The sequence below is a fragment of the Cydia amplana genome, chromosome 1, assembly GCF_948474715.1.
Source record: "Cydia amplana chromosome 1, ilCydAmpl1.1, whole genome shotgun sequence".
NCBI lineage: Eukaryota > Metazoa > Arthropoda > Insecta > Lepidoptera > Tortricidae > Cydia > Cydia amplana.
The window spans coordinates 21967816-21981981 of NC_086069.1; the positions used below are offsets into that span (position 1 = coordinate 21967816).

The window sequence follows — 14166 nt, forward strand, 5'->3', positions numbered from 1 at the left end:
TGACTTCTTTGCTTTGGAGGTACGGAATTGCTGTTCATACGGAACGACTATAAGCATATAGACATGACATACTTAACATACTTTTCTAGCTAGTCAGGAATGTAGTCAAACACTTCTAGTTAAGAATATATATGGTGGAACACCGCTATGAGCCAGAAGGATCGCTGGGAGCCGATTTTTGAATTTCGGTCGCTCGATTTCTTCACTCGAAAATCGGTGGAAAACGGCGAAATGCTAATTTTTGAAATACGAGCGATCGAAATTTGGAATCTATTGGTATGACCACTCGATTTCAATTCTATTAGTAGAATTTAAATGCCTAGTAGTGGAGATATTAATTAACGAAATACACGAAATCGAGTGGTCGAAATTCAAAAATCGGACCCCGTAGCAGTCCTATGGCCGACGATTAGCGAAAAGCATGTAACGATGCGCGAGTTTTCACCACAGGTTTTCAATTTGACGATTCTTGAGTCTTGAATATTAAGTGTGAAGGAAAGGGTGGAATGTAATGGGCCCCATACATTCGACGACTCTTCTCTCTCCGCACAGACTCTATGCATTTGTTATTTCCCAGCATCCTTACAGTCTACACGTAATTAATTTTTTTAACAAAATTGGTTTACAACTAAGAACCTTTCTCTTTGGTGTTGGGACAGGCGTAAATGAAATCAAATCGCTGACATTTCAAAGCAAATCATTAATAAAACAACAACGGATTGCACTCCGGGAGTGCTGACAGAAGTGAAAACTCAATGACTAGTCCAAAATGTCTGCAGCACTATGTATAATTGACCTATCCTCCTTTCTATTGAAAAACTTAAGTTCCGGAATTGCTGGTGAGTGAGCTTGTTTAAAATTCGAAATTCAAATTTGTAGCGTTAATTGTTTAAAATTCGAATAGAAATTGTAAAGTTACCTTGCAGACCTCGCATCCATTCGCATCTAAATATATTTGGTCATAATATTTTGAGTTTTATTCACCAGTACTAGAGTTCACTTTTATTAGCGATTTCATCAAGATGTAGCTTGATTGAATTATATTTGAGTGATATAAAGTTAGAATGTAACTGTGAGATCCTCGTATTTCAGCCCGTACAAGATTAGAACCTTTTTCAAGTAATGCCATTGAGTTTTTCTTTATTGATTTAAATGTCATCTAAATGAGTGGCCATCTAAACTTACCTACGGTCACGTGATCGCCTTACGGTCACGTGATCGCCTTACGCTGTCTCGAGTTTATCATTTTTTCCCCACCTCAAAAAGTGCCCAGCGCCGCTAAAGAAGTCTTCACTTCAAAAAAAAACTACTAGGGTGCATTGGGGTAAATGCGAAGGCGGAGTAATTTTGAAACTGGCAAATATCTACTAAACTAGAAACACTTTATACTTCAGCAACACTTACGCCACTGCAACGCTTACATGGCATATTGCATACAGTTGTTACAGTAGAAAGTGTTTCTAGTTTAGTAGATATTTGCCAGTTTCAAAATTACCCCGCCTTCGCATTTACCTACACTTTTTCAAATAATGGGCAACGCGTATTATATTGATTGGTACAGAATTACAGATACAAGCGGCCATAAGCGATATTATTATTATGACTTTATGCTTGGTTGCTATCGACATATCGACATGGCCTGAATTTTGATGACAGAGACCAAATTTTGTAAGTAGGTATAGAGAGCATAGATAGAGCATTAACATTTGGGATGTAAAGGATCTCTATTACTATTTACCTATCACAAACACACTACATACTACATAGGTATGTAGTTGTATGTTATTTTATGCTGGTTTTTGGTTATTTACCTATCACAAAAACCAAAAACCAGCATAAAATAACATACAACTACATAGGTATGTAGTTGTATGTTATTTTATGCTGGTTTTTGGTTTTTGTGATAGGTAAATAGTAATAGAGATCCTTTACATCCCAAATGTTAATGCTCTATCTATGCTCTCTATACCTACTTACAAAATTTGGTCTCTGTCATCAAAATTCAGGCCATGTCGATATGTTGTTGGTTTATTTTGGTAATAGGTACCTACCTATTACCAAAATAAACCAACAAAAGTAGCATTATATAGGTATCGCTGAAGAGCGTAGAGGTTCCCTTCCCTTCTAGATAACCCTTACAAAAACACACCTTTGTATCATAATTTCTAATTAAACTACCTAGGTACTAATTCATTTATACAAATAACAAAATATTTTAGTGATTTAAGACAACCGATAGAAGTTCCGCCGAGACGTTATGGGGTTAAGTTTGCCGTCGGGGTAAAGTGTGCATGTGTGAGCCATCGATTGGTCAGGGACGGCGTGGCGTACCGTCCGATCATTAACCCAGTTGTGTTCGCGACGCGGCGCCGCCGGGCACGCGACCGGCCGGCTCGCTCAGTCCACCACCATGCAACTGCCGGAGACGGCGCCTCCGCCCCTCGCTCCGCTATGGGATCGTGTCCTCCGAGCCCGGGCGCTGCCGCCGGACCTCGACGTTGAGCTCCTCTACATCGCTATAAGGGATCGCCTCACACACCCTGAATGGGAAGTCCGTCTCCATGCTCTTCGCGTGCTCGCTGATCTCCTGCCGCTCTCTGGCAACGCACTAACGTTCCCTTTCGACCAAGTTATAGATAACTTGGGACATGGCTCCCCAAACGTCCGCAAAGCTGCACTAGATGCTTTGAAAGTGTTTTGCTCCCATTGCGAGGACCCAGAATGCGCGGCTAGAGCTATTCTAGACAAGTGCTCTTATCATAACATTAGACCACATTCAGCCGATTTTGACACCAAAGTTAATGTAATAACTGGCTTAATTCTGTCTATTCCTTCAGTTATGGCAATTTTGAAAAGAAGACACTCTGTGTTAGATACGTTTCCAATTTTTCAGACATTAGGAGATAAACTTTTTGATCATGTACACAGAGATGTAGCGTTAAGGTCGCTTATTAAGCTAAGAAGAGTTGTCGGCCCGAGAGATTACATGATTTACTTGTCAAGATTAGAACCAAAAGTGCAAGATAAATTTCGTATTTTGTGTGAAGTGTATGATGAAGATTCGCTTGATGTATACTATGCTCCTAGAAAAACCACTTACCGAGATAAAAACAGCCATCAGTTGGTTAAAATAAACCATGTTTTTAATAGCCCTGTCAGACTATCAACTTGTGATACCTCATCTGATGATTCATATAACCACGTGCCATGTTATGGAAATAATTACGCAAAAGTGATAATCGAAACTGAAATCAAATTCGACTCCGATACTGCAATTACGATGACCGTTTTAGAGGAGAATGAGACTGAATCTGAGAAGAATACGGGTAGTGAAGAAGATTGTGATAGTTCCGATCGGAACATGCTGAAATATAGCGACGGGGACTCGGAAGACATGGATGTTGTAGTTAAAAAGGTGCGATTTGGAGGAGAAAGTGTTAAAATTCGCACACCTGACAGCGAAAACATAGCAACGAGTGAAGACGATTCTATTCAAAACAAATCTGCAGCCATACAACATTCGCACATCGAAGAAGCGTCTATGCAAGTAACACCATTGATTGTGAGTAAAATGAATGATATAAAACGGGAAGCATTTGAAAGGGAATCGCAAAGCAAACCTAAAAAGAGTGGAATTCCATTACCAGTCATTAACAACAAACCTCGCAACCCTACTATAGAAGCAACATACAGTAAAGTCAAATTAAAATCGAAATCATTAAGTGAATTGTATGACTATTTTAGATCTAAGAACGAAGCACCGGAGGACAATTTAAAAAATTCGGGGTTCACACTGACTTTGACTGAGATCCGAACTCCGGATAAACTTCCGAGTCCAGTGGAACCACACAGAGAAGTCGAGGTGCTTCATAATCTACAGCGAAGTCCAACAGTGTCTCCTCGCCGAAGATCAACACGGCTACATCTAGAGCAGGATGGGTAAGAAAGATGTGATATAATAGTAGACTGTAGATAGAATAATACAATACAATACAAAAAAACACTCTTCATTACTCGTAGATTCGTGCTGAGCCTTCTAGCGTCATCATCGCCCAAAGAAGAAGACTACCTCTCTCCGCGCGGACCCTCACCACTTCGCGGGCACTACCAATGGGAAGATTTAGGAGTAGTTCCAAAACATATTTCGGATCAATTACACAATACGGTACGTCTGATATGACCTATGACTACATACCTAGTAAGTACTTACGCCGTCGCCATTAGTTGTGTTTGTAGTGACTGTATACCACTCACTGAACGATATAGTTTTGGCAAGTGATTGTTTTGTCAATTAAATAATAATTGCTCTATAGTTCGTTTTTTTAGCTTTAGAAATAAGGTAAACAATCTTGACGTGTCTTTTTTATTGAAAAACACGTTTTAAAAATAAATAATTGCAAATATGTAACAATTATGAATCTAATACGATCATTTATATATTCTTCTACTTTCATAAGTAATAGTTACTGATTTTTAAAAAGCGTTTTTCAATTAAAAGACATGTCAAGATCGCTTACCTTCTTTCTAATGCTAAAAAAACGAACTATAGTAGTCCAAAACAATGTGTGCGTGTCGGGATCAATTTGCTAGCGAGCACTCTGCGTTACTCTGCTGTTGGTTTCAAATGGAGATTATATAGGTAATTGAATGAATCATTGAAATTCGACGAGATTCATAAGATTATGCGTAGCTTTCGTTCTTAGAATTCTAACATAGGAAACAGTTATTGGAATAATGCGTACCTAGTCTAGGTACCTACCTAGTATAAACGTGACACGAGTTACTTATGATTAATTAATGGAAATACAGTTACGAAGCTAGGTTGATTGATGTCTAAAGCACCTAACCTATACTCACATTTATTCAGGGATAAGGATAGGTATGTTTTAAGCAATCATGGCGTCAATTTCGGAGAAAAAAATCTGCATTGACAGATCCGCAATTAATAAATTACATGAAGGGCGCTTCTAAATGTTAATAACCCAAAGACTTTTCCTTTTTTCGTGTAGGAAAACTGGATAGCAGCAGTAAAAGCGGCCGATCAGTTGCACAGTGCTCTACTAGACGCAGAGAACGTGCGGCGCGCGGAGCCGGCCGCTCTCTCGCTTGTACAACACATGTGGGCTTTAAGCGAAGAGGTAATATAGTTGAATCCTCGTCAAAAGACTCGATTGGACAGGAATGAAAACTGGATAGCGACAGTGCTCTGCTACACGCAGAGAACTTGCGGTACGCAGAGCCGACCGCTTGTATGTACACATGTGAGGTAATAATAACCCTCGTCGAAAAACTCAATACTCTTGATAGGATAGGAATGAAAATTAGATAACACAACAGTGATGTTGATGTCATCTGAAAAAAAAACGGCTCACTTTGTATAAATTTTCATGCAAACTGCATGCCCAGTTTGCATTGATCTTCTGTTGAGTTAATAGGTCCTATTAAAAACTTTTCGCTCCTATTAGAGGCTATTTAGATTTTGTCTTTGTCGGCCTAAGAAACTTTACCGAGGTGCCCAAACAAAAGCGTCCGTGTACAACTGACACGCCCGAACTTATCAACAATCTTATTTACATAAACCCATTTAGAAATAAAAACGGGTGCCCAAAATAATTACTTTTGTAACTAGGTACATAGTAACACTTCTTTTGTTTAGTTTGTGTTAAGTTGTTGATATTTAGTTCATATTTACACTCGTACTAATATATAGCTATAAATATGTTTGCTGTTTCCTCTTCTTCCATGCTCCAACTAAAGATTTGGACACAGTGACCAATCAGTGATTGGATTTGGAGTGAGACCTAGCACAACAACCACAAAGCTATACTCCGGATGCCCTATCTATTATAGTGGCACTCGCACACTAATAATAACAGCGTAGGTATTTTCCAGCTGAACAGACCTAATATATACCATGTATAACATTATAAATACATTCTTGATGCAGGTCTCGGCAGCCAGAGCACCAGCAGAAGGAGCAGTCTGTGCCCTATTGCGAGGAGCCAGCAAAGACTGCGTTAGGCGGCTCCTGCCAGCCTTAGTGGCCAGGATGGGCCGAGAACCACCACCGACCGCACTACCTCATGCGATGCTGCAGACCATACCTTTGCACAATCTCATTGACGTAATTTTCGACCCTGCTGTAATCGGCGTAAGTACCTACCTATACCAAAAGCAGGTTAAATGTGTACCGGGTACAATAAAGTGGAGAATTCCAGAAATATTTGAACATTTCAATATGATGCTCTCTTTAACGCAATGATTACAGATGCGTTTAAAGATAGGTTATACCTACGTATTTATAAATGAGCACCTTAGCCTCTATGATGCACCTGGGGTGGCGACTGAACCTTCATTTTCATTTCTACATAATTTGAACGTGACATCACGTTAGATTAACGTGAGATTATTTTGATCAGATGTCTGGTGACACGGAGCGAATGCAAAGTACACAACTTCGCGCTGCGCTTTGTCTCGCAAGAGCTGCCGGCCCAGCCGCGGTCCTGACCGCAGTTCGGAGACGACTCGCCGACACCGTTACGGCGGATGTGTTTTGTAATAAGGTAACAGCACGAGGTTCTGTTTGGACGTTAATTGACATGAAGCGCCCGTAAGGCACACACAACGTGCAGACCGCAGTTCGGAGAAGCCTCGCCGACACCGCCAGGGCTGATGACGCTGTTTTGTAATATGGTTTTGTAATATGGTAACAAATAACATCTGAGCACGATATTCTTGTTAGGACGTTAGGAATTTAGGAAACATAAAGCGCACAATTTGCCTCGCGTCGAGGGCTGCCGGGCCCGCAGAGGTGCTGACCGCAGTTCAGAGGAGACTAATAGTCCACACCGCTGTTTGTGTTCTGTAATACGGTAACAAAACAAACAAAATCAAAATAGAGTTTCGATTAGCATGCGCTTGGTAAATTTTAAGTCAGTTTCCTTGTTTCTAACAGCGATTGTTAAAGTAGAATGCGTCTAACTAAGGTAAGTCGGGTAAGGCCGATAGAATTAGCTGGGTAGAGTCGATTGATACACTACTTACACCAAATAAAATTATCACCAAGTCTTTTAGTGCCAATAATTCAGTCTGTAATTACACAAAACTAAAATAGTTGTATTGATGACGTAGTGGTTATTGATATAAAGTTTTATTTCAGTTACGAGAACGACTCAGTAAGCCTGTCGAAAACAGAACCAGCCACGTGTCAAGGTAAATAGCCTCAGTCCTCAGCTAGGTATACTTAAAATATTTAGTTGTTGAATTAGCGTTTTCGTGAACTATCGTTTTCTTGATACCTACTTTACCATATATATATGGCGGTAGGTATATTTTAAGAATGAGAAGTCATACACTGAAAGTAAAGACTGTGGAACATTTTATAAATAGGTACCCTACATTTAGGACAGATGCAAGGCTTAGTATAAACTTGGTATAAACTTCAAAGCAACTTATGAACAATCTAGACTAGACGGGACGGGAAAGAAGAAGAAGATCCACACAGAAAAAGCTGCCTCGCGGCGACATTCGCGCGTGAAGCAGGACGGTCCGTGTTGATGTATCTCAACATTCTCAACCGAGACAAACGCACACACCTTAACTAGTTAACTACACGTAATCGCAATATTCGCAATGCCTTCTCAGGCGAGGCACATCTTAGCGACCGAGGTACTTCACACGGCTAACTCCTCGCGAGGCAGCATTCTGCTTGGATCCGCCAGCTCCGGAGTTCTCTAAAACGAGGAGTTTGTGTGACACCAATTGTTTTGATTCAGGAGCTCCCTTCTTCCGGTGCCAGTGCGAAGACGCGCTCGCTCGACGCCCTCGCCTGCGGGTCCGCCTCCGCCGAGACGATTGAGGCCATTACCAGACTCTGCTCCATTACCGAGTAAGTTCTCTAAAATATAAAGACAAGCCTAAATCGTAGGTACACAACATACTTTGGACGTCTGGAATAAGGCGGGTAACAGATTTGTTAGCTGGACGTCCAATACGCAGTTCGTCCAAATCGCATTTCGTCCATTCGTCTACTACGCAGTTTGTCCATAAGTGATGCGTCCATTTCGTGATTCGTCAATACGCAGTTCGGAAGGTTTTAAGTTGCGTTTTTAAGGTCATCATCTCAGGTGAGGAACACATCTGAGATGAGGAACGCATGTCTTAAAAGCCTTAAAGTTTGTTTTCACTCAACAGGTATTTCACAAGCAAACGGGGAGTCTATACACAAAGCTTTATCGCCGATTCCACTAAGTGACAAGTAAGTATCAACAATTATTATCTCCGTGAAGAAATCCCGTTGAAGTAAGTACATACTTTTTAAGTTAATTATAGTTTCTCAATTTCCAAAATGCCAGGGTCAATGAGTTCAATACCACGATGGCACGAATCGCCTTCAAATGTTTGATCAATTATCTAGTGCTTATTTAAAATGTATACTGTACTGCCTTGTGTTATAACTTGGATATTGACCTTGCTGTCTTGGGAATCTATTCAGCTGACGGCCAGGCCAGACAATACCTAGTAGGTATGTTGCACTTAGGTATATTGCTTTAGTTTAGATACAGTAAGATATAGTAAGATAACAATCCGTAATTTTAAAATTACTTACTATATCTGTCACAGGTGTATTTATTTATCAAGATATTCACGATGAGATGTAAATTACAGTTCTGGTTAAAATATAGTATTGAAATAGAAATATATTTTTTATTCGGAAACACACAAACAGTCAATAGACAAAGGTACTTACATAAAATAGAACTTAGTGAGAATAAAGTGTCACGAAATGGCGAAATGTTAGGTATGTTTTTGGGCTTTATCGTAGATTGTGTCAGCTGATTTCAGCCGCGGAGTTATATTACATACTCGTTGGGCAGACAGGAGCCAATTTAGACTGATATTTCATTGATTCCTGCAGCTTGCAGAATAAGGTGCTAGTGCTGTCCTCTAACTAAAAGACGGCTAAAGTCTTCCAGAATCACTATAGGCTTTAGCCGCCGTTTAGTTTGATGCTGATACGATAAGGTAGCCGAGCCGGTAGGTATTGCCTCCTTAATGCAATTTATATCGCCAAAACGCAAAAACGTACCGATATGACACGTGATACCGGCCCCAATCAACGACAATATCATTATATTTATAACTAGGTACTTCCTATATTTATTAGCAGAGCTCCGAGAGTCTCCGATAAAACGTAGGCCAAAGAACCCCATAAAATGTCTGACACAATCTTAGAATCTTAGGTAGAGCTAGAGACATAGCTATTTAACGTGTAACTCCTCCTAAAACCTAAGATACCTATACCTACCTAACGTTGTCATGGCTTTACCTACATGGTCCTTCGAACCGGATTTTAACGGGATTACTTTCTGTGGCCCATTTCCCTAACAGATTTAGTCCATGAACTGCCAAAGTACCTATTCATCATCATCATTTTATTCAATAACAATATTACATTGTGTTATATTTAAATTTAAATAACAAAACCTTACCTACCGTCTGTAGGAGGGTATGAGATGCCTTCCCATCCCTTTTTGGGATTCTTGGCGGTCTCCAATCGCCGCCCGTGACCACGGTCGGGTCTGTTTAGTGCCTTATTCTAAGGGTGGTCGAACAAGATAAACTTGTAAGTGACATAGTTTTTGTCACCCAAAAATAGAAGGGGTTTTAATTAGCATGCGCAGGAAATTATGTCTTCCAATAGCGTGTCACATGTCACATCGATATTGCACTGGGTGTGGTGGGGAAGCAAGAGCCTATTGCCTTTATGTACCTACCTATTTACAAGACATGCACGTTTCTAGACATTTTCAATATAAATACAAAAAAACTTACCTAAGCATTTCGGCAAATAGTGTGCTTGTTCATACTCGTAGTCAGTATTTAGGGCACACTTGCAGTTTTCCTTTGATCTGATAGCAAGAATTGACCAAATGTCTAGACTCCAAGGCTACTTACTTAGGTACCTACCTATTTCTCGCGATTCGTATTAATTAGTTTCCGTTCCATTTTCCATGCGACCAAGAATTTTATAGAGCGAGGATTCTAACGCGTACAGCTAAAAATACAAACTAATAAGTATGTTAACTGTTTGTTGTATATTTGGAGTGTCGATTGTTATCAGTATAAAACTGGCACAAATTACCATGCCAATTACGTTTGGTTCGAGTCAGTCACCCCCATTTGGCTTGGTTAATCGACATGAGTAATTATGACGAATGTCGGTAAAATGCCACCGAGGCCGAAGAAAATAAAATATTTAAAGAAATCGCGTAAAATTTGGCCTTTGGAAATGTCAACGTTCAAGCATTATTATGACCAAGGCTGCGTAGTATTTTTATTTACGGCGCTTAGTTTCCTGATAATATACAATAGCGGAGCTTCAATATATAATCTCTAAAAGGTTTTACTATTTATACTTTATCATGTCACGTTATGACTAGGGATAGGTAACGACGTTTTAATTTCATGACAGCGTTGTTGAGTTAAAGGAATCTGTAAAGTAATATTCAGCTGAAATTATTAATTAAGGTTAATAACCTTTTAAATGAACCTTAATTAACCGTCTTCTTCAAAATTGTTAATTTCCTTTACTTTAACTCGACCACGCTGCCATGAAATTAAAACCAACTCTCGTTAGACATTGTATGTATGATCTTATTGACCAACATTGGTAAAGTGGAGTCTCGTAGTAGCCTAAACTATAGGGGCTATCTATAGCCACTTTGTTTTGCAGAGGCGTCACATATTTATTATGTCCGAAGAATAGAAAAGCAACCTATATAGGCTCTTTAAAAAAATTAACTTACATTCTATAAGTCTTTTGCTTCGGTAGCTAATTGATATTCCCTACCGTCTATCAAATTCGACAGCCATATCATGATATCAATTACGCACGTCACCCACGAATCTAATAACCTCAAGTATATAATTCATGTGTAATTGCGTGCCACCACTAACCTACATTTCGGGCCTAAAATTATTGCCGGCTTTCATTCTCGGCGTTTATGGATGACCCATTTACGGTATCGGCGGATCGCCCCACTTCACTAGGCAAACCTAGCTAACAGTCGCTTAATAGGTCTTAAATGTATACGATTAACTTTCTGAAGTGAAGCGTAGGTATATTCTAGGTACACACATACAATTATTAGGTTGTGAGCTGTAAGAAATGAACATAAAGCGTACAGTCCGCAGCAGAAGTTGCTTAGCGGGTGAGGTGTTCAATCCAAAATTACCTTGACACGCTGCCGCTCTTATTCCCTTAACAATAAAGTCGCGTCAAGATCATTTTGAACGCCTCGCCCGCTTTAGCAACTTCTGCTGCTGACTGTACTTAGATCTTATACCGTAAACTGGGGTGACTTTGATTCATGGGGTAATATTGATCATCGATTTTTAAACTATAAGGAATACGTTTCTGCACGCTTTCATCATCTATTTTTGTAAAGCATGCCAACCACATCATAAAATGCTTTAAGTTCGCGTTCAAAAATCCACTCCCTTTTCCTTAAAAATCGATGATCAATGTTACCCCTCGAATCAGAGTAACCCCATTCCACGGTATCTTTAAACGAGCAATTCTTGTATATATACCTGTATATTTATTTATATAATTCGGGGATCTCGGAAACGGCTCTAACGATTTCGATTAAACTTACTATATGGGGGTTTTGGGGGCGGAAAATCGATCTAGCTAGATCTTATAGATTAAAGCTCGGTCTCCCAGATATTATTTATGTAAAATATTGTTAATTATTGTATTTGAAAATATACCATACAACTTGCAGCTTGTATATGTAGGTAAGTATATATGTATTAGGTACCTACTCCACTAACTTTTTTAGAAACATTCCGCAACTTGCACATTTGTAATCAGATGTAAGTAGTGTCGTACGTGTAAATAGGTACCTATCTGCTATGTATGATTTAAAAAGCAAACTACCATGTTTGCTTCTCTCTCAAAGGCTCTACTGGCAAAAATGAAATTCCTTCTGAACACTAATTCTTCCTGTATGCCTACTTTAGTTAATCGCATAATTAACTAACGCCAAGGCCATGGCGCATTTTTACATTATAATGGTTACACGGTGACTTGACATCTAATTTTTGCTAATGGTGGAGTTACTTTGTTCCGCTTGCGATCGGGGGAAATTCCGAGAATGTTACTTAATTTACATAATATGCAGGTAGTAAAGTGGTGAGTTCATCAACATGTGGTGGCGATCGATCGGTAGGTGTAGGTACGCACGGGCGTCGGGCGGCGGGCAGGGGTCGCCGGCGCGGCAGTCGCGGAGGCGCCGCCGCGGCAGGCGGCCATGCTGCCCCTGCGGCTGTGCTGCTGCGCGCGCCCCCGCTCCGGCGTCGCGCCCGCGCCCTCCCCGCCGCTCGCGCCCGACCTCGTCGCCGACCTGCCCGACCACACGCGGTAAACATGCACTCGCCCTGCCGCCCCGGCACGTGACACCCGTCACCATACACCCCTAACTATATCTTAGGTGATGATTAAAAAATGCATGACAAACTCAACTTGTCCTTCTTATTACAGAGATTCGAGCGCGCTCACCGCTACTTGTGAAGATGTCACTGAAGAGAAAGAAAAAAAGATATCGTCGGAAAGCCTAATTTTCGGGGAAACCACTATCGTAGACATTCCTGTAGACGAAATTGATAATGTACCGCCCGCACCGCACTCGCCGTCTATTCACGTCGAAGATTATTCGGAGAAGTCCATTAAAGGCGCTGAATCTCAGAATGAGAATAGTTTGAAAGACAATAATTCGCTTCACGGTAACAATGATTTTGGTTCGCAGAAATCATTAAGCTCCGAAAGGGCCGAATCGCCCCTTTCACGACCTCAGAGCAGACTTTCTTCGCCCAGTCCGGTGTCGGCTAGGAGTAGAAGTGAATCCGCCAGCCCGATTAAAAGCGGTCAACGGTCACCCGACCCCACGAGTAACGTTTACAAGCCCGCGTGCGAACGCGACGTGCGTTCGGCGCTCACGGAGTGTATAGTACCCGCTAAACACGAGGATTGGGAAGTCATAGTGAACGCATTAACGGAAGCCGAGCGACTCGCGTCGGACAGCGGAGCGCGGGCACCGGCGACGAGCTGGCGGGCGGTAGTCCGCTCGACGGCCACTCACGTTAAGTCGCTACGTTCTCGCGTATCCCGAACCGCGTGCTCCACCATGGGATCTCTGTTCGAACATCGAGGTCGGTCGCTGGACCCCGAGCTGGAGGATGCGGTGACGGCGCTGCTGGAGCGCTGCGCGGACGTGAATCGGTTTCTGCGAGCGGACGCCGCCTCGGCGCTGGTGCGCGTGGCGTGCGGGAGCAGCAGCGCGCGCGCCGCGGTGGCGCTGGCGCGGAGAGGCGCGACGCACCGCGCCGGGCCGGTGCGCGCGGCGACGGCGCAGGCGCTGACGCGGCTGGTGGAGCGGCGCGGCGCGGCGCGCATGCTGGACCTGCCGGCCGAGCCGCGCACGCTGCTGCTGCGCGCGGCGGGCGAGCTGCTCGGCGACGCGTGCGCCGAGGCGCGCCTGCACGCGAGGCTGCTCTGCCTCGCCCTGCTCGAAGACACGCGGTTTCGGCCGATGCTCAAAGAATCCATGCAACCGACCCGATATAGAGCCATACAGAAATTTGTGGATAAACTGCGATGACCATAAAATTATACTTATAGGTACTTATATTACCTATGCCAATTTTACGATTCGAGACCTACAATAAAACATAGGTATATAAATAACTAACCATTTTTCGTATCATATCGTGAGATTGTGCAATTAGATTTACAATAAAATACAAATTTCAATACTATATAAGTTAATTAGTATCTACTAAAATATAAGTAGGTACTTAAATAAAGTGTCTTATTCAAATGTGCATTAAAATGACTGAATTGTGCGAAAGGTATTTTTGTAGCTAAATAATTCTTATTTAATACGAATAAACATTTTATTATGAATCTATTGTTATCCTCCATCGGAGTGAGCTTTCTTGAAAATAATATACATTCCTGAAACTTATAAGTTATAATGTATATGTACATGTATATTTGTTTATAAGATTTTAATAGAAGAAAATTAAACACACGAATTATGAATCTAATTCTATGTATTTTGATTTTACAATTAAGTACTTGTTGATCCTTCAGAGCTAATT

The 14166-nt window shown here is 41.4% G+C and overlaps 1 protein-coding gene across 1 annotated transcript; it reads left to right on the top strand.

Moving 5' to 3' along the window:
* Window positions 1-2257: 2257 nt before the first annotated feature.
* Window positions 2258-13688, top strand: LOC134650333 (uncharacterized). Its single transcript, XM_063505297.1, has 9 exons — window positions 2258-3939; window positions 4021-4165; window positions 5010-5138; window positions 5948-6151; window positions 6420-6563; window positions 7160-7212; window positions 7776-7888; window positions 8194-8257; window positions 12548-13688. The coding sequence occupies exons 1-9, from the start codon at window positions 2411-2413 to the stop codon at window positions 13662-13664; spliced, it is 3498 nt and encodes a 1165-aa protein (XP_063361367.1). The 5' UTR covers window positions 2258-2410; the 3' UTR covers window positions 13665-13688.
* The last annotated feature ends 478 nt before the right edge of the window (window positions 13689-14166 follow it).